Raw genomic sequence first — 20420 nt, 5'->3', positions numbered from 1 at the left:
CTGCCAGCGTTCTCTGGAAAACTGCTAGTGCGAGTGATCACGAGACACTGCATATGCTCGGCACGGTCCAAGTCAAACAGCTAGAACGGTGGTAGGAGACGCAGCGGTTGCAGTGGTGGTCACAGAGGGGCCAACAGAGGCAAAAGCGGCGCCGGTCAGGAAGACGCGGCCAGGCCGTTATGTCCATTGTAGAGCCGGCGGAGGCGCCACCGGAGGGGCTGTGGGGCTGGCAGGAGCGCAACCGGCGGGGATGTGGAGTTCGTGAGGGCGCCACCGGCGGGGATGTTAAGTCGGTGAGGGCGCCACCGGCGGGGCTATGGAGGGACGAGGACGCCGCCGGTGGCGCTGTGAGGCCGATGAGCCGGCGAGGGCGCCGTTGGCAGGGTTCTGAAGCTGGCGGGGGGGGGGGGGGGGGGGGAGGCGGGTACCAGGGGAATATGCAGCCTGCAGGGGCGCCACCGGCAGGGTTGAGGTGTCAGTGAGGCCGCCACCGGCAAGAATGTAGACCCATCGGTTGCACTGAAACTGTATTTATCTTTAAATATTTTGGGGATTGATCTGAGAATGTTATGCTGTATTTATGACATGGTCTTTCGACTTGCTGCCGTGACCTTAACTGAACCCCACATGTTCTCCTCGCCTGAATGCCTTGGGGCACTCATAACACTGCTGAACGCCTGCGAACTCGTCGCCAAGTTGCAAAAGTTGGTCGCTGACTCTTCGAAAAACACATTAAAACATGCCTTTGATTACATATCGCAACACCTGGCATTTAACTGGTATTCAGCACACAGTCACTATTAAATGTGTCTATGGAATGACCCCGTTAATCGGTCCAGCACCTTTGTAAGACCAATGGCTCTGGAAAGGGCTGACAATAATAGAGTAACGTGCCGAGCCTCAGCGGCTGCGCCAGTCTCCGGTCAGCCGGCAGACGTGTGTCACGGTCAATAGCAGCAGGTGACGGGCGCCAGACGACCGAGCCGTCCGTGCCGACCATGATAATGGCGCGCGTCCGTCCCTGGAGGGGTACCCCCGCAGGGTCAGGGAGACAGCTGAGCGTCGCTCGGCGTCCAGCACTGTACCGGGATTGCGGGGGTCAGGGCCGGGGAAGGGGGTCGTTCGCCTGCAACTGCTGCTCAGGTGGACTATGTCGCTCAGTCCGCGACCGTCGAGAATCGAAGGAATGCTGCTTCCCTGCATGTACGCGCTTTTCACCGTTGAATGTGAACGCACATATGCGGCCGCCCGTACATCATGCCACACTTGGGGTGGGTTTTGACTGCGCGTAACTACTGTGTTGCAAGGTGGAGAGGTTTTCAAAAGCGTAACACCACTCTCAGGTGTGGCTGCAAAGCATGTCAAAACATGTAACAGATATTTTCAAACGTCGTCAGATATCGCCTGGCGACGAATACTTTTGCGGCAAACGGCATGACCATTTTTGTTTGAAATTTCTTGGTCAATTAAGTGCCAAACGGAGTTCTGTTACCTTGTGGATCGTTACGTCTTGCAACGCTTAACCAGGGGAAGGGGCTTCTCCCATCGTAGCCAGTGCCCAAGTACCGGGTTGTGATGTTGAAAAACGGCGAAAAGTGCCAACTGCTGGTTTTGGACAGCCTCTACTTATTGAACAATTGTGTGATATTTGAACCAACTCCGTCGTTGCGTGCCCTTACACAGCCACCGGCAATCCGGCGCTTTGCTACCCAGCCGTTTAACTGGATTTCCTTTCCCCTCAACAGACCTCTTGCGGTCCGGAGGGGCGGCCAAGCGTGCGCACGATGTCGGATACGGACGCGCCGGAGATCGTGAGGAGGACGGCGGAGATGATGAACAGCGAGCTGATGGGCGCCGCCCTCCACGGCTGGCACTTCGAAGTTGTCCAACTGCTGCAGGAGGGTATCGACGTCAATGTGGAGGCCCTCTTCCACGCGGGAAACGAGCACACAGGTCAGTCGCACGGGTGTTGCGCTACAAGGAAACGTCGTGGGTGTTGGCATGCTTGTGATGTGTGACTAGTTTTGGATTGTTGTCTCTACGGGTGTCGATTTGTATTCTTTTGTGATGGCTCTGCCCCCCCCCCCCCCCACCAATGTTGAGTTGGCCGCGCATTTTTTTGGGGGGGCTGGAATGCTACAAAAACCGTGGGTAAAAGATGATCATAACTCGAAGGCTATCTGCTTTGATCTTTCGCGTAGTGGCATCTCGAGCCACTCTCATAAAGAAAAATCATGGCTACTCTCACCGCAAGATAAGAATCGTGACAGCTGAGCGGATAGACAATGCGGTAAACTTCACATGCCTGGCACCATGAGACATTCAATGGTTTACCAGGTTAAAATATAAAGCTCCGGAATACAGGGATGACATTGGTCCTTCATGGCCAACCCCATCCCCGTCCCCCACAACCGAAAGGCGTGCCGCCTCCTATGACCGCCATAGAAAAGCGCCATCGACGCTTAAAGGGGCGCCTTCATGTGGCGATCAGAAGAAACGCGCGCATCCAGTGCCTGCTCCCTGGATCCAGCCCTACTTGATTACTGGACTGCTTAAATTAAAGACATCTTTAAATTATGCAAAGGTTAAAAGCATATACTGCGTTTAATCAAAACAAAGTGGGCTAAATCCGGTGAGGCAAAAATGGGGGAGGGAGGGTAGGTTGTCAGGTCTTCGGTTCGCCCCCCCGGACATTTTACAAAAAGTGACACACCTGGTTGAATATCCTGAAGCTACCATATGTATGTCATCACAGTACGCCATCACAATCTGCTTTTGTCAGGTGTATCATATATTAGAATCTGTCAGGGCAAATGCAGAATTTTGTAATCGGTAGAATAGATGACGTTGTTTTCACAGAAAGTTGTCGTACCGCGGGCGCCCTGAATTCCTAGGATGGCTTACAACAAGAGCGCATGTTCACAATCTCTTCATGCGACGGGTCTACTCCGATTATTGCATTGCTGATATTCATCCGAATGCGCGAGCATGATATTAATACACATGAAGAGGTGAGCCTAATGCCTTTCCCCTTGAATTCGACTTTAGAATTAATATGGCACCTTCTTTCTTCTATGTGCAAGTTTTGATCCTCTCGATTCTTTATTACATAGTATTTTGTTCAATGGACGCCCAGTTTTGTTCAATGGACGCCCAACAGTTTCCAGAAGTCAAGACATGATTTACAATTTGGCAAAGTAATCTGTGGAGGTTAGGTATGTGGTATAATGGTTAGGACGCTCGGCTCTGGACGTGTCGGTCCTGACTTCAGTTTTCTGCAACTGCCGCATCCCATATGCAACCTAGTAAAGGCATGCCCTCCCCAAATAACCCTCACAGTCGGTGAAACATTACCCCACCATTATTATTACTTAAGTAATCTACAGCCTTAAAATATTGAACATCATGATTGACCAACGCCAAGATTGATTGGGAACTTTACTGTCTTTGAACATGAGAATGTATCACACTTTTACGTTGGCTCATAAGGCATTTTGTGCGCGGGGTGACCGGACCTGCTCGCTTGTAAGTTTTTACACAAGCCTCTTCGCGCGAGCGGCACACTAGACAGGAGGGAGGTCTCCACGAACCAAAGTCTCAAACCGAGGTGGGCAACAGCGCGTCCGCTGGCAGACGGTCCCCCAGCATAACGCGCTGCCGCCAAAACTGGCTCCCAGTAACAGCCATGGACATGAAACGCCACTGGCTGGATACCTCGGCAAACAATTTTGTGTGTTCGTTAACAGTTTTGTCTGACTGTTGTGTGTTAATCTATGCACGTCCGCCGGAATCGGTATGCATGAAGCTTTGGCAACATCCTACACTTTCTTGATTCGTGACGTGCTTGAGTTAGGATGAGCCTTCTAACCTTGTTTAGTTACGCATCGCCCAAAATATGTATTTTTGTCCATGGAGCAGGCGTGCTACACTTCTGAAAGAGTATTTATGCTCATTTAAAGCTTTTAAATCTTTGCATACACCTTAGCTGTACTTTTTGCTGGCGTCTTACCCAGCTTGACCGGCTCATGTGCTCTGGCCGCAGTGTACCAGGCCCTGACGTACGCCATCATGGGAGGCCACGTGCACGTGGTCCGGACCCTGGTCGAGGCTGGTGCCCGTTTGGAAGACGAATGCGGCCCCGGCTGCGAGACAGCACTGATTACGGCTGCAACTCTCGGGCACACGGAGATCGTCCAGGTACGGACACCCTCGGCCTCCGGTCTGTCCGTGAACAGCCGGCAACAGGGGCAGCCTTCTGTCACATCAGACCCCCGTCCCAGCTGGCAGCAGCCCGCTGTCACGTCAGGCCTCCTGCCCCCACGTCAGGCCCCCGTCCCGGCAGCAGAGTTCCCAGGTTGTGTTGTGAGGCACTCAAGTTTTTATGAATGGGGTGTGTTGTTGCCGACATTTATTTTCCACCCTGTTTCAGAGCAAGGCATTCGACTCCCTTGCCTCCCGAGCCTCCCTTGCGTCGCACAGCCGAGAATGCTGTAGTTACAGCGGCCGGTACCGTTCGCCCAGTCAGGCCTCGGGCTTGTGTATTTGCACGTACTGGCTTGCAGACTGACCGCAATTGTGTTCTTGTTTCAGCATTTGCTGGAGCACGGCGCTCAAGTGAACGCTACCTCCCGTTGGAAACAGGTACGTCTTTTGTGACATGGAGTAAGATGCGATGAAGCAGATGGACACAGCTCCGTATCGTTGGTGACATGACTTTGATCTCGGCTTGAAACAAAACAGATAGTCTGTCTGAGCTGTAGATTTTCGAGGTTTGTAAGATTTTGTGCTTGGCATGCAAATTGTCGAAATCCCATGCGCCGTCGAGCTTATGGCATAACTAGTGTTAGCGGGGATGGTGTTCATCTCCTGGATTGCTACGGCATTAGATAAATTGTCATTAGGCTTAATTGTTACGGCGTAGATCGCCGAGACTTATCATCCTTTCAATCCGTTTTCGTCTTGAGAGCTAAATTGTTTGATAAAGAGCATAGTGCTGCCACGCCCGAATATACAAGTGACTTTCCAACAGGCCACTCCGGAACAGTCCGAAAGGTTTCACAGACTGGTTACACCGTCCTCCTCCCCGCAGAACTCGGCACTAACGGCAGCCTGTGAGCGGGGCAGCGCAGAGATAGTGCGCCTCCTGCTGATGGCGGGCGCGCACGTGGAGCACCAGAACCTCCAGAAGTACACACCGCTGATGGTGGCCTGCGATGGTTGCCACCCGGAGGTGGTGCGGCTGCTCATCAGCAGCGGTGCTCAGGTGCGGACCACACACTGCTGGGCAGGCCCATCACCGAAGACGGTGGGTCCGCGGGTGGCGGGGATGCGCCGATGATTGCCAACGTATGCAGCTGATATGGCAACTACGAGTTGGGCTGAACTTAGCCCACAAAGTCTCAATATCCGTGGGTTTTAAGATAGTTTGACTCTCCAGGCTCTCTCTTCAGTTTATGAACTTACATCGTCTAATATGTGGTCTAAGTCTGGTACTATGAATGCTATGGTGCCGCCGCCGAGTTACTCAGCGACACCTGCTATGTGGGGAGACCGACCGCCATGTCCTCTTTGGGCGGGGTGGGGGGGGGGGGGGGGGGGGAGGGGGAGCGGCGCACCGTACGGCAGGTCTTGATGGATGGTGCCCACCTCACGTTGGAACGCATGCCCCATTTGGGACCAGGATCCGTGCGCCAGACGCCCTATGACATCTTGATAGATGACTCGAAAGGATTAAGGACGGCAATATTTGCCATTTTCTTGAAGACGTTCAATGTCCTGTAATATACCTAACTTAACATTGCCTCCTTACTGTTCATAATCATCTGTTAAATAAGATGTAAGTTATGAGCACCACGTAACCACGGCAGACGACGTACCCTAAGGCCCAAATCATCTTAATCATCACATTTCCACCCTTCGGTTAGAACTGAAATGTGTGGCAAAAGTTATATTGGACGGCACTTAACATCATTAACATCAGTTTCAGTAGTTTATTACAAATGTGGCGATGCATGGAAAAATGATGGTTGCCGATGGTACTTTCTACTTAAGAGTAGTGTTATTCACCATGCACATTCTTGGCTATTCGGTGAAACGGGATTCTGTCTTTCGGTACCTGGTATTTAATCGCCGTCCGCTCACACGTGATCATCTGCACCTAACCCTCATGACTGGACCCGACCCCTTGGACCAATGGCCTCCGACCTGTGATCTGATCTCTTACTACTGACCCTGAGCTCTTGGCCCTAGTCTAACCCGTAGGGTAGAGGATGACCCTGGCACGGGACTCGACCTCCGACCAGTGACCCCCGACGTATGACCTGACCTCTCACCCCCAATCCCCGTGACCGTGACCCTAGCCTGACCTGTAGGGCAGAGGATGTCCTCGATGTCACACGTAACCGTGGTCCTGACCTGATCTTTGAACTGACCCTGACTCCTGATCGCAGCCGACAGAGCCGCCGGGCAGTCCGATCTCGCCGCTGCTGTTGGCAGCGCAACATGGCCATCTGGAGGTGGTCCGGCTTCTGCTCGGTCAAGGCGCCGACACAGAAATTGTTAACCAAGCAGGACACACCGCCTTAGTGGAGGTGGCCAGGTCAGTGGCTTCCCGTAGGGAAAAATCGACGCGGTATTGGATTAAACTGTTCTAAGAGGTCACGATTCTCCAAATTTCAAAGCATTGCTAACGTGTTTCAAGTATGCATTGGGAAGAACGATCGTGTGGTAAGGGAGCTGTAGGTTTAAGTCGGCAGGCTTTAGACCCGATGGAGAGTGATTCGTTCAACAATCCCATATATTCGTAAGACCAAGCCTGAAATGTATGTACACTTAGTGGTCTGGATGGGTCCGTAGTTTCTGAAAAAAGCAAGCAGCGGCATGAATAAGATATGTTTGTGTTGTATTGTGTAAATGTTTTAGCTAGTAGTGCTTCTATTCCTCTCTTCCCGCGCGTGACCTGTGGCGGCTCCGATTTTGACTCTTGCCGGCCTCAATGATCTCACCGCTCTCTGGGGCGCATCGGTGGTGGACAGCGCCTTGTACCGATTCCACACGCTGTGCGAAAAAGTGCAGATAAAAATAAAAAGGGTCATAGTCCTGTGTATGAGGTGTTCTACAGCTCTGCTCACATCTTTGGCAGGGTGTATATTTGGTCGGATCGGACGGCATTTAAAGGGAAAGTTTCACATTTGAAAAGGAGAAAAGACATGATATTGCATGAAAAGCTCACGATTACGTATCAAACGATGCTGACTCACGCTGATGGTGACACAATGCGTATAAAGTAAACTAGTCTGATTATCCTAACGTGAAGGTGACGTGAAGGTCTCTCCATGTCCAAGTCTCCAGACGCTGACAATGTGCCCCTTTCCTGCTCCAGAAAAGGGCTCACTGAACTGGTGGCCCTTCTGCTCTCGTATGGCGCTCATGTCAACTTCATCACAGAGGACGGCAAGAGCTCGGCACTGTCGTTGGCGTGCGCCAATGGACACCTGGAGACGGCCCGCATCCTGGTCAAGGTCACGATCTCAGGGGTACCCCAGCATACGGCATTCACTTTTTGAACACGTTGTTCCCAGGCGAATCCTCATCTGAAGTGTACTGCCACGCATCTGTGTCATGCGTGCATGCTCTTAAAGGGAGGATGGCCACTTATTAATAATTAGTTGTTGTTTACACCATGTGTCTCTTACAGTTGGGCTAGCTCGGACGCGACAAACATACGAGCGCTTTCTAACATCCAGTTTAATACAAAATTAGCCGCGAGTGATTGAGGGGAGAGCATCTGGAAATAACTTCTAAGGATTATTTTGGATGTGTTGTGGCGCGCTTCCTCTGCTGGCATGCACTAACCTCCACCAATGCAGTTTGCGACGTTACACTATCTCTGGCGCACCCGTGATTATCAGCTCTGACCTTATTTTAACTGCCGGTCTGATATCATCGTCGGCCATCGACACAGACTGTTGCAAGGAGCCCAGTAAAACACTCTGCATCCCCGGGAATACTCGGCACCGCCCACCGCCTCCAGCGCTTCCCGTCACAGTGCCCGTCACAGCTGACACTCGTGTCTGGGTCACTCTCACAGGACGGAGCCGAGATCAACAACTGCGCTGTCTCACCGCTGTTTGAGGCCGCGTGTGTCGGCAAGGACGAGATCGTCGAGTAAGTCTGATTGCCTAATGCAGCCTGCCAGTGCCGTGGACTTGGGCCAGGCGTGTTCTGCTTTGCTCACGTCGCCGATATTGCAAGTTGCTTACACTGGCAACTAGAGATTGCCAAGAAGGCCGAAATGTCGCCATGAAACCTCCGATTGTTTCATAAAGACCATTCAAGTTTCAGTTTCAGTTTTCAGATGATGAAAAACGTGCGAGTCAAAAGTTTGCACGGAACTTGCGAAAAAAATTAGTAAGGCGCTGGAACGAAACCTTCGGGTTCCTTGCAGTACCTGTTTAAAACTTGTCTCTGCCTGCCGACGCTTCTGGAGTATTCTTATTATTTAGCACGTCTGTTAGCATGCCAGCAATGAGCTTTCTCATCGTGCCAATCTCCCTGTGCAGCGGAGCTGGCCGTATCAGCCTTTCCTCCATGGCTGGAGAAACACCGCCCGTGATGGGACTCGATCCCGCGGTTACCAACACTGACCGGTCGAGCGCCATGCCTGTGACATCTGGCCGCTGGTTCTGGAGGCTTATCCGACGGCTGCGCTTTTCGCAGTTGGCTGCTGCGGCTGGGCGTTCCGGTGCAGCATCAGAACAGTGACGGAGACACGGCACTGATCAAGGCAGCCCGGCACGGCCAGACGGCGGTGGGGCGCATCCTGCTGGAGCACGGCGCTGATGTGGTGAGCGATCCGCACTACCGAGCGTCCAGACGTGGCCAGCGTTCTCTCCCGACGTTCTGCAGCGTTCTCTGTCCCGACTTATTTTGACGTGATGCACATCGAAGTCATGAGGAGCCCTGCACTTACACAGCCACTTATCATTCTCCAGTACATAAGCTCACATCGAGTCTCGCTACCAGTCGTTCTCATGTTCTCAGCCAGCCCAGTGTTTTCAGATCGTCACGTGACGTCCTCACGATTACCTCCGCCGGCCTGCAGGAGGCGCTGAACCACTGCAACCGCTCAGCGCTGATGGAGGCGGCTGCTGGAGGCTACAGCGGTGTCGTGCTGTTGCTGTTGGGCTATGGCGCGAACGTGAACCGGCCCTCGCCCGACAACACAGCTACGGCCCTGAGCCTGGCCTGCCGCGGCGGCTGGCACCACACTGTCCGCCTGCTGCTGCTGCGCGGAGCCGACCCCACGCACCGGCTCAAGGCAGGTGGCCGCCGTGGCCGGGCCTGACGTTCCGGCAAGGGCGCGAGCTGGCCTGGCTGGCGACGCTGGATTGTACAGCGCTCAGCGGACGCGGCCCGGAGAGGAGAGGGGGCTGCTTTCAGGGGAGGGGGCACGGTACTAGAGGCGGGGTTTGATGGACAGTGGGTACGAGGGTCTTGCAGGGGTAAGATTTACTTTGTCCATTCCACTCGCTACTCATGGAGGCGTGTACATACCCACCCACTACATATTTGCAAGGAGTAGTCTACACCCGTTATCCAAACGTTTGCATTGCCAAGCACTTCTGTTCTGAATCATGGAAACTTTTCAGCAAAGTTTGCGCCTAGTCCCACTTGTTTGCGTTGCTAATTGCAAAAGTAGTATAAGTGAAGCTTTTATCACTCAAAGAAGCGGCAAATAACCCTTTTCAGTGTTTCCTGAACTATCTACACACCATTTCGTAAACGCCTTGCGTCTTAAATCGTAATTTCCACATCATACTTACCAAACTCAATCCGTTCCATATTCCATTCGAATACCCATGGGCTTACCCGACCTAACAGTTTTATAATCACCTAATATGGGACTTGTAACCCATGGGACTAATCAGTCTTGTAATGGGGGTGGGGGTGGGGTAGGGGGGGGACGGTTCAGACGGTTCAGGATGTGAAGACCTGTCAGAGGGTGGTTGCAACGCTGATGACGGGTCAAAGGGTGGCAATGATCGTCAGCCCAGATCTGTTGGACACCAGTGTGCGAGCGGCTACCATCCGATCGGTCCTGACGGGCCATCTGGCCGGGCTGGGTATCACCCCTGCCGTCAGCGGCTCGTATCAGCACGAGGAGAGCGGTGTCTTCAGCGTGTCCGGTGGGCGGGCCGGCCCTGCGTCACGCCGTAACGCTGTTCTGCTCGAGAGGCGCTGCTGAATCGCATGCACTCTACACCAGCGTGGAAATGACCATTGCTTCAAAGTCGGGCGCCTAGAAGCGCATGACGATTTCTGACCGGCACCTTTCTTTCTAATCCCTAGGGTGATTCATCAGCCCTGGTGGAGGCGGTTTTGAGGGAGCATGTGGAAGTGGTTCGTCTTCTCCTGCGGTTCCCGAACATTCCTCCGCTCTCTGATGAAGAGGTGAGGCCGCGTCATCCGTGACATCATGGTACAGTCAGCTGTCTCATGCGTATCCACCGCTCCTGACCGCGAATGCTCCCATTCTGTTGCGTGGGCGATGACTGGATCATTTCACATTAAGAAGCAGTGGTCGACAAGGGCTAGGTTTTTACGTTTGGTATTGTTTCCGAGTGGATTGTGCTTATTGGACATCTCTAACCCCAACAGGGTGACAGCATGACCTTCGGCATGCGCGAGCTTTTTGTCTCTCTGTCACGGCCGTTCTCCACCCCCAATTTTGGGTTACTTTTCTTCAGGCTTGACCTGTTTAAACATACGATAAAAGGCAATGAAGCTGTATCATTTTTTGAAATTAGTAAGTGCAACAAAAATATCTACTTTGCAAATCCGATTCCAAGACCGGATGAATACATGGAGATCATAAGGAACCGTGTGGACAGAATCTGTTGAGTGATGGTGTACCGGAAACTGTCGCCGGGACAGAATCTGTTGAGTGATTGTGTACCGGAAACTGTTGCCGGGACATGAAGCGTACGATTGCAGCTCATTTAAGAACCTGATGCTTGGTTGAGCCTGATGTGGACAAATAGTAGAAACCAAAGAGGCGGTGGTACAAAGCACAAATAAAAATAGTTTGGATGCGTAAACTATCTGTTAGCGGAGCGTCTGTTGCTGTACCCCGCCAAGCAGTCGATACCGCGTGAGGCTCTACTTATAATATGCATGCCATGCCGCTGGCTTTTACTGTCTGCGGGACTCGTGCCCGTCCGGTTCCGGTTAGCTATGACTTTAAGATCCCCCTCCCCCTGGGTGTGAAACTGAGCCTCTACGTTCGTTTTTTTCTACCGGCAGCTGGCCTCCCTGATCGATATAGAGATGGACTCAGATGAAGAAGGCGATCCCCAAGGTGGGAGGTATGACAGCCAGGACAGAAAAGGCCACAGGCAGGGCGAAGCTCAGCAGACACAGGACGCGGATTTGTTCTGGCAGGACAGAGAACTCCAGACGCGAGAGAACAATGTATTCAGGCAGGACGAAAACTGCTTCATCGAGGGGGAAGACGTTCTCAGCCAGGATGAAACGTCATACTCGAGCGACAGCTCAACAGAGTGCTCCGATGACACGGACGACAATGCCTCTGACGATGATGATGAAGACGATGATGGTGATGACGCAGGTGGGTGTCTGTCTCTCCGTCATGGGAATCAAGCAAGCTGATCGCATGCGAGGCGGCTCTGTGCATCAGCTGAAGCTCCGGTGGCCGTTCCCCTGACTGGCCGACTCTCGTGGTCCAGCCAGATGGACTGAGGACGGAGCGTTGGGAGCGTGTTCACTTAGCCTCCCCAATGTCATCAGTGCATGACGTGTTTGGGTATTATGTGAAAGCTAGATGAATCTCCGAACAACGGTGCGGTTCGTGATCAAGGTATCACTTGACTCGCACTCACTCTCCCCGCTAATTAGTACTGCGGAAGGCCAGACTCGCAGCTAAAACCTGTCCTAGTCAAGCTCAGTTACTTAAGTCACTTCCTCATCACGTTTAACCTTGTCCATGTAACAGTGGAATGCCGGAAACTATATATTAATGCAAGTTATTCCGTTTTGCAGACAGCGGTATGCAGTCTGCGTCCTCCAACGACCAAACGGTAGGTCACTCCTGACAAGTTACTGCGCACCAAAGTGCATTCATGTTAATTTCACAGTCAAAATGTCATGACTTGCATTGCATAATCACTCTGACCACCAGATCGGCTATAATCAGTGAACTGCCGACTTTTAGAAAATCGTACACAACGTTGACTTTCTCTAACGACGTCAATTGCTGTGCTTTTATTAATTAGTTCTTGAGTTAATTGCTGCACAGTTCGTACACTGCAGTTCCCTGCCTTTATTGCTGCTGCGCTTCTTTTTATCGCTCGTGTTATTTGCTGGGATGCCATGGTATTCCACCCCTTGCTAAGCGTGGATAAATTTAATCCATAAAACAATACAGATGTACGTAAACGGCCAGGTGCTTCTGTTACAGTTTCCGTTTCTTCCACAGGGCGGCGCTGCATGTGCGCGAGCACACGACGCCGTCGCCGCGTCTCCAGCCGAGGATTCCAAAGCCTCCGGCTCAGAGGAAGCGCCTTCTGAGTCCTCTGGCCCAGAGGCAGCGGCTCAGCCTCTGAGCGGCCCGGTGACCGGCGCCCAGCTCACCCGCAGGGCTGAGTTCCTCAGGCAGCAGAGGCTGGACATCCGGGAGAGCATCGTCCAGTACCTGCGGGACGACGCCGCCCTGTCTCGTCTGAAGGTCAGTCATCGGGTCACCCTTCCCCTCATTCCATACGCTCCACTGGGGGACGCGGGAGGGTTCAGGGTCGGCCCGTGTCATGCGGAGTGGGGTAGGGGGTATGGGTGAGTGAGGTGGGGACAGGTGTTGATTGTTAAACGGGCTGATGTAGAGGGATCGATGAAATGTGCAGGGACATGGCTGCAGGAGCATTTGGAAGAGAGGAAACGAGACCATTGTAAGACACAACTGGCAGGTGGACCTATCACAGGGGTGGTGACTGGCTGGAGGTCATCTCGCACGGATAGGAAAGGCACAGCGCTTAGGAGAGCCACCTACCCCCTTTTCGACTTTGGACAATCTAGCATTATCATGCGGCGTTTCACGTGTAACGATGGCAAAGGCACTGACTTTGCACCCTTCCTCCCTCCAATTCGCCCCCCCCCCCCCGATGGGTTTCACTGTCACTGATCAGATGAAATGCAGTTCGCGCCTGTGTGCCGATGAACATCCCTGGAGTATTTCAACCCTGTAGCGATTGGCCTGTGGTCGAACAACAAATCACAGAGCAATATGCGCCAGTGTGACGGTGTGTAGGTGAAGTCTGAGGAGGAGGGTGTTGGTGGGAAGGGGAGGGGTGAGGTTATAGGATGGCTGGACATTGCTGATTGGAGCACACCGCCCCGGCTGTGATCGGTTTAATACGTCCTTTGATGTGTGTTCCTCAATTTTCTACGCAAAAAAAAAACGCACAAAGCTGCTGTGCTATCACAAATAAAACCCATGGAGCTCCTTGAGGCCTATATGGCAGCCAAGCATTTTGCAGGAAGAACGTGTGAAACTTGTACTTGCATGTGTATGCCGCTGCTGTTTGCTGCTGCGGGTTTCCGACAGCATCGTCTTTTGTCTGTGCCACGCGACCGTGACCTCACATGACCCAGAGCACCACCCTTTCGGCCTCCGAGGTGTCTCATCGTCGTGCTGATCTTGACCTCGCTGCCGAGCAGACCACGCTGAGGCAGCAGGAGACAGTGACGCCCGCCGAGAGGGAGGCCTTCATGCTGGAGAGGGACAGGTTGCAGCAAGTCCACCAACAACTTCAACAGCGGCTGCGGGAGAGCGAACAAGAGGTGTGTCTTCGACGGTCGGTGCTCGACCGCATGACTATTGTTGACTATTTTTGACTGTTGACTATCTTGACTATTGCTTTTGCACTTTTTACGCCTGACTAAACCGTGGACTATCCGGACATGACAAAGCGCGCGGCCGCGTCACAAAAAGTAACTGCATATTTTTTGGTTGTTTTATTAAAGCCGACCGCATAGAGTCCCCAGTGTATCAATGCAAAGCTTCGATTGGTCCACTTTGGTCATCTGTAGAGGCACGAATGGTTAATATTTTCCGTGACGTCATGTAGATTATTTCTCCGAAGCGGCGATTCTTTTCTTATTTTTTATCATCTTTGGCCATCGACCACGCGGTAAGCATACGGTCGCCCCCTAAGCAGAGCCACTCATGTAGCCGCGCCCAAGACAGCTGGTGGGAGTTGGCCTTCACACACCAAATATCACAATGGTCGTCAGGGAAAATAAAACTTAAACTTCGCCGAGGTCATGCATTAAGCAATGGATATCGTTTAATGTCTGAATGGAATATCTGTGGTGTAATAAGCTTCCAGCGCCTTGCTTCCAACATTGCCATACCCGAGGCCTCTTTGTATTTTGACGGACGGCGGTCGACTAGAACGATAACGGAGTTGTGTCCAAGGCGTCCTGTTCACGAGCGTTCATGGTCCGAACCTCCTCTGCCCGCCAGATCACGGAAGACTTCAAGGTCATCCACCAGAACGAGGAAGTCCCCATATCGCCCCAGCAGATAGAAGGTGCGGTTTAGTTGGTACTGCGGTCCACAGCTGACTGGCAAGCCTAGGTTCCTCTCTGGTCAGCCGCAGGAGCAGGAGCTTTGTGTCGGAGTAGGAACAGGAGCTGGCGCAGGAGACTTGCATGAGTTCCGCGGGGCCCGGAAACCAGCTGCTGTAAAGAGAACCTCGGCATTATTTTTACAAAAAAGTACATATACGTGCAACATATGCATATATATATATATACATATATATATATATATATATATATATATATATATATATATATATGTATATATAATGTCTCATGAGCGCACCTCGCTTCACACCTGTCTGTGTGTCCGGAAATGGTGTTGTCTGGACTGGATCTGGATCGAATCCGTGCGAATCGCAGCCCTTGTAATTGAAATGGATTCTGAACCAAATGATTCAGGTGCTATCGGGGTATGCGACCAGAGGTGGCATTACGAGTCAGAGCTGGTCGTCATTGGTGCTGTTTTTCTGGGCGAACCGTTGCCGCTATTCGTCCTGCACAATCTCACCACTCTTCGCTCGTGACGTGCTTCCATGTGACCGTGACGTGCTTCCATGTGACCGTGACGTGCTTCCATATGAACGTGACGTGCTTCCACATGACCGTGACGTGCTTCCATATGACCGTGACGTGCTTCCATATGACCGTGACGTGCTTCCATGTGACCGTGACGTGCTTCCATGTGACCGTGACGTGCTTCCATGTGACCGTGACGTGCTTCCATATGAACGTGACGTGCTTCCACATGACCGTGACGTGCTTCCATGTGACCGCGACGTGCTTCCATATGACCGTGACGTGCTTCCGTAAGCATCAATGCTGCTCCTCGTTCCGGTGAGGTGGTGTGTTAACGATGCTGCCACGTAAAACTGATTGGTGAACCAAACCGTGCTTCACATATTGTGTTTTCTGGCCGACGGTGTCGACCCTGGTGGCTGGACAGTGAACTAACATTTGTTCGTGTTCGCAGCAAGAGGAAGGCGGTTTTTGCCGGAATTTCTGGTGAATCGGGTGTCGTTCAGCGACCAGCAGTCGCCACTGGGCATGGCCTGCTCCCTGGGAAACGTCGAGGTGGTCCGTCTCCTCCTGGATAACGATGCTTCGATCGGTTAGTCTGGGGCGAACTTATTTCGATACCGTAATCGTGTTTGTTTTACTTTATGGTAAGGAGTTTCGCATGGCTGCTCGAATTTTAACTTTGCGCTTTCAAGCGTTCCCTGTCAGAAACACAGCCATCTCATTTCTGGGTTAATATTTACCGATGGGTGTTTCCTGGGTTATAAAGACAAAGGCTCAGCTTTAGGTAAGGGTGCCGCTCACCAGATGTAACAGACATCGGAGCTTATGCGTGGTGTGCCAGGTCACAGACAAAGACATCGATATAACACCGCATAATTTGCGATAAACAGATACGAGCTTCCCATTAGGTGCAAATCGACTTATTTATTGGGTACGTGTATTTTCCGTAACCGCTGAGGGCGTCCGCGTCTGTGTTTGTATGCGCGTGTGGGAGATGAGGACAAAGTTCGTCGAAGGCGCGCAGCTGAGAGACAATGTAGTTGAACCGCAAACCACACCCACCACTCAGTGATTGGCTTACGGCGACCGTCTCATGTCAGACATGTGCGTCGAGACTTGTCACACGAAGTGATGCGTAATCCACCGCCGGCTGTCGCTATCCCGGCTCTGACAGGCCTTTCTGCACCCAGAGCACACCGACAGCCGTTACTATCCCGGCTCTGACAGGCCTTTCTGCACCCAGAGCACAGCGACAGCCGTTACTATCCCGGCTCTGACAGGCCTCTCTGTGCTCAGAGCACACCAACAGCCGTTATTTTCCCGGCTCTGACAGGCCCTTTTCGCGCCCAGAGCACACCGACAGCGGTTACTACCCCGGCTCTGACAGACCTCTCTGCACCCAGAGCACACTGACACGGCGGGCTTCACGCCGCTCATGCTGGCCTGCCGCGCCGGCCACACCGAGGTCGTACAGCTGCTGCTGCACAAGGGCGCCAACCACAGACACCAGGCCAGCGGCTCGCTTGAAACGCCGCTTACGGTGGCCTGCATGGGCGCTCATCACCAAATCGCCCACATCCTCATCCAAAGGTAAGGTTCTGACCCCAGTGTATGCGTGCATGCGTGCGTTGGTGACTGTGGCAGAGGTGGGTGTGTTCGTGCATGCCACTCGTGTGCCCGTGCATATGCGGCCTGGTCGATGTTGCAGCCGCCGTTTGCGTAGGTGGATGTATGTGCATTTGCATTTGCCAAGGTTTGATATACTTGCATCCATTCGGCAAAGGTGTGTAATGCTTGCTCGGCACCGATCATGCGGCAACATCAGAACTGACTCCGTTGGTCGGCACCGCGCCGATGACTGACCGAAACGGATCCTCAGTTTTCCCCTTGACGTGATTCTCCGCCTGTCGCTGGTGCCACCTCTCCCGGGCCCCCCTCACCGACGCACCTGTGTCAGGGGCGCCCGTGTGGAGCACCGCAACGGCCACGACAACACGCCGCTGATGCTGGCGGCGGCCAGCGGCAGTGTACAGATCGTCCGACTGCTGCTGAGGGAGGCGGTCGACATCAACAGCAGGCGGTCCTCCCGCTCCAACGTCACGCCACTGATACTGGCGGCCAGCCACGGACACCTGGATGTCGTCAGGTGATCCATCAGTCGGCCCCGGGCTTCGGCCTTGCCTGGCCCGCGTCGCCAGGACAGCTAATTGCGTCGTCTTAGTACAAAATATGCCATGCCTAGTACTATATATACTGTTTTTGGTACTATTTACGGCACACATCGTTTCGGTATCGTTCATCCCTTGCACGCACTTGCTGTCTTTGTGGGTTAACGTTCGAGGAACAGTTTGGAGCCAAGCAAGCCGTTTTCCAAGCATTTGGTGACCAATACGTGCATGAACCAGATATGGAATTTTAAACGGACCATTAGACCACTGAGACAACCAAGAACCAGAGAAAAATCTTAAGATGCTAGAAATGTAATTAATCTGCTGCCGCCAACAGATATCTGCTGATGAAAGGCTGTGACGTCTCGGCCAAGGTCAAGGGCAACAAGCAGACGGCCTTGACCTTAGCTTGCTTCAAGGGCCACGACGAGGTGGTTGGTCTTCTGCTCCAGCATGGGGCCAACCCCGAACACGTCGCCATGTTTGGAACTTGTCAGGTGAGAAACGGACGCTCTAGCCGGCCTGTGCGATAAAGTGAGTTGTCAGCTGTTCTTTAGGCCAAAAAAGATGCTGTCGTATTGATGGCGCGTCTGCCAAGAAGCCGTCAGAACCGCAGGCACATGTTCCGAAACCACGCCTTGCACTGGCACGTTTGCGGTTTGCAGTCTGATCCGACAATGGCATGACCTGTCTGCAGTCTGACCCGACGATGGCATGACCTGGCTTTAGTCTGATCTGACAATTACATAACATGTTTGCAATATGACCCGAAATTTCTGCAGGCTGGATCGATATGTTGTCCGTTGGACATCATGTTGCATGATGGCGTGGATGCGGTCTGCACTATTGTTGATCTATACAGCCTAGCCGCACGAGTCAACAGTCTAACGAGATGCGGCTGTGGTCGGAACTTCCACGTCCACAGGGTGAACTGGCATATCAACAGTGACATACCGTGTCCACCGCTGGCCAGCCTCGTCCACAGTCTGACCTGTGACGTCCGCAGACGGAGATGACGCCGCTGATGGCGGCCGCCTACCAAGGCTTCCCGAAGGTGGTGCGGCTGCTGTTGGAGCGGGGCGTAGATATCAACGCCACGGTGCCGGGCGGCGGCGGCAAGACGGCGCTCATGCTCGCCGCCTGGCGCGGCCACACCACCCTCGTCATGCTGCTCATCGCCAGGTGGGGATCGGTCGGCACGTGAGCGGGGTTACCATGGCGCGGCCTGGGGCGTCGGGCTGGGGTTGTGGTGCTGGTTTGATGTGGCTCGGCTGTGGCTGTGTGCTGCTCTGGCGGTCAGGTGCCAGTGGTGCTTCTGTTTTGGTTTGAGTGCACAGCTGCCATCATTCTCTCGCAACGCGCAGCATTTTAAACATCAGGAGCATTGCTCGCAGCCCCAGTACGCCATCACCCTTGGCTTTGCTGTGCGTACGAGTTACTCGTCCCGCTCAAAACTAAGCTAAATGAACTGCTCTCCGAGCAGCTATTGTGGCCTGCTTCGTCAAAACCCTGGTTGATGTTTACAGAGGGGTGGCAATCGAAGCCCGCAACACGGCGGGCCGCACTGCCCTCTGGTGGGCGCTGGACGCGGGTCACGGCACCATAGCACGGCTGCTGCAGAAGTGCGGCGCCTCGGTCGACGTGCAGGACACCAGACAGGTCGGTGGCAGGCAGCCAGGACATGTCGTAACGACTGCAGCAGGCATAGATGTGCGTGATGGGCTCAAGAGTTGACAGGGCCTGTGCCAGTCCAATGGAACACATGTAGCTCCTGTTCTCCTGTTAGGCCGTTCTCGGCATTGATCTGTGTACATTCAAAGAATCTGTGCCGACCTGCCGTCATTGTACCTTCTACGTGCTGAGATTTTATGTACAACAGCGCAGCACCAGTCTGTTGGCACTACTCTTCTTTTCTGTGACCGAGTGTCACAATCGAGCCGTGTGGCGTGTGATCACACCCAGACGTTTTTCCTTGCCGCTTGTGGCTGCACATCAGCCTGCTGCGTCTCCGTTGTGACAGTCCAGGCTAACCTGCCCTCTTTGCGGCGTCAGGTGTCGTGCATCATGGCGGCGTACCGCGGCGGCAACGTGGAGCTGGTGCGCTGGCTGTTGGAGTGTGTGTCGCAGCTGCCGTCTGTTGCCGAGCTGAAGCAGTGCCTCCGGTCCCGCTCGAAGAAGGTGAGGGTGTAACGCGGTCTCGGGGCGGTGGTGACGTGGCGTGAGTGAAGCAACCATGTGCTTTATAATACACTGGCGCTGTAAGAGGTGAAATCGTGGGGAGATGCCTATTACGGATTTCAGTTGAATGGTAACATAGCAAGTTAATATCTGGAGCAGCATCTAGAGACGTTAAGCTGCTGATGGAAAACGATTATCGAGACCTCTGAAAAGATCTTTCTGACCTCCTGTGATATGTTACTGGGTCACAACGTTACCTGATATCTCTCTTCCCCTTTGGTTAATTCGCCGCGACTGAGGCTGTGCAGTGGGCTGACTGTGGTCAGTGTGTCATCGCCGAAGGGGTATCTCGTCGGGACTCATGTCCAGATCGGCCCAGGCCCACCGCCGTCTTGTTGCCTGTCATGCCGCGGCTAGGAAAGCGATGTTTTAGTTCGTCGCCCTGCCACCAGGGGCGTGACACTGATCCCTCTTCTCTCGCCCGCAGCGCTCGATAGCCCTTCGCGGGCCCCTGTTACCTCTGGGGACCCTGTTTAAGCGTCGCGCACAGTGCCTGTACTTCATCCGAGCCGAGATGAAGCAGCGGGGGTACTGAGCGGGCAGGAAGGGCGAATCCTTCCTCGAAGAGCTGACTCCTGATGTCGCCGGAGAGAAGTGGAAGAAACCGGTCACCAAAGACAAGGTGCACTGGCGTGTACCTTCTCACTCATATTGCCCATACTAATGTGCCAACGTGACCGACATGTCGCCGGGTGAAATGATGTGTCGGCGCGCTGGCCAAGTGTACCTGGCTAGCACTGACGCCGGGTGAGATGGTGTGACGGCGCGCTAGCCAAGGTTACCGAGCTGGCACTGACGCCGGGGGAAGTGTGACGTCAGAGCCGTGTTCTCTGCAGCTGTGTCTGGCAGCCCTCGTCCTGTCATCTTCGCCGCAGA

General features: G+C 53.4%; 1 protein-coding gene across 1 annotated transcript; it reads left to right on the top strand.

Annotated features, from left to right (window-relative positions):
- Positions 1 to 1784: 1784 nt before the first annotated feature.
- LOC119106100 (ankyrin repeat domain-containing protein 17-like) lies at positions 1785 to 20079 on the top strand. The gene is made up of 21 exons (XM_037229697.1): positions 1785 to 1953; positions 4043 to 4197; positions 4591 to 4641; positions 5090 to 5263; positions 6450 to 6598; positions 7382 to 7535; positions 8090 to 8166; positions 8719 to 8845; positions 9104 to 9244; positions 11305 to 11629; positions 12546 to 12745; positions 13732 to 13854; positions 14540 to 14606; positions 15590 to 15693; positions 16613 to 16728; positions 17096 to 17284; positions 17644 to 17803; positions 18313 to 18488; positions 18833 to 18965; positions 19359 to 19484; positions 20035 to 20079. The coding sequence occupies exons 1-21, from the start codon at positions 1785 to 1787 to the stop codon at positions 20077 to 20079; spliced, it is 2961 nt and encodes a 986-aa protein (XP_037085592.1).
- Positions 20080 to 20420: the final 341 nt, after the last annotated feature.

The sequence above is a fragment of the Pollicipes pollicipes genome, unplaced genomic scaffold, assembly GCF_011947565.3.
Source record: "Pollicipes pollicipes isolate AB1234 unplaced genomic scaffold, Ppol_2.1 Scaffold_6138;HRSCAF=7277_pilon_pilon_pilon, whole genome shotgun sequence".
Taxonomy (NCBI): domain Eukaryota; kingdom Metazoa; phylum Arthropoda; class Thecostraca; order Pollicipedomorpha; family Pollicipedidae; genus Pollicipes; species Pollicipes pollicipes.
This window is presented reverse-complemented; position numbering and strand designations above follow the sequence as displayed.

Excerpts from the sequence above, each read along its gene's own strand:
- LOC119106100 (XM_037229697.1), top strand. The coding sequence starts at position 1,785 with ATGTCGGATACGGACGCGCCGGAGATCGTGAGGAGGACGGCGGAGATG. Across the intron at positions 17,285-17,643 it reads GGACACCTGGATGTCGTCAG|ATATCTGCTGATGAAAGGCT; the intron begins GTGATCCATCAG and ends TGCCGCCAACAG. Across the intron at positions 19,485-20,034 it reads TCCGGTCCCGCTCGAAGAAG|TGCCTGTACTTCATCCGAGC; the intron begins GTGAGGGTGTAA and ends CGTCGCGCACAG.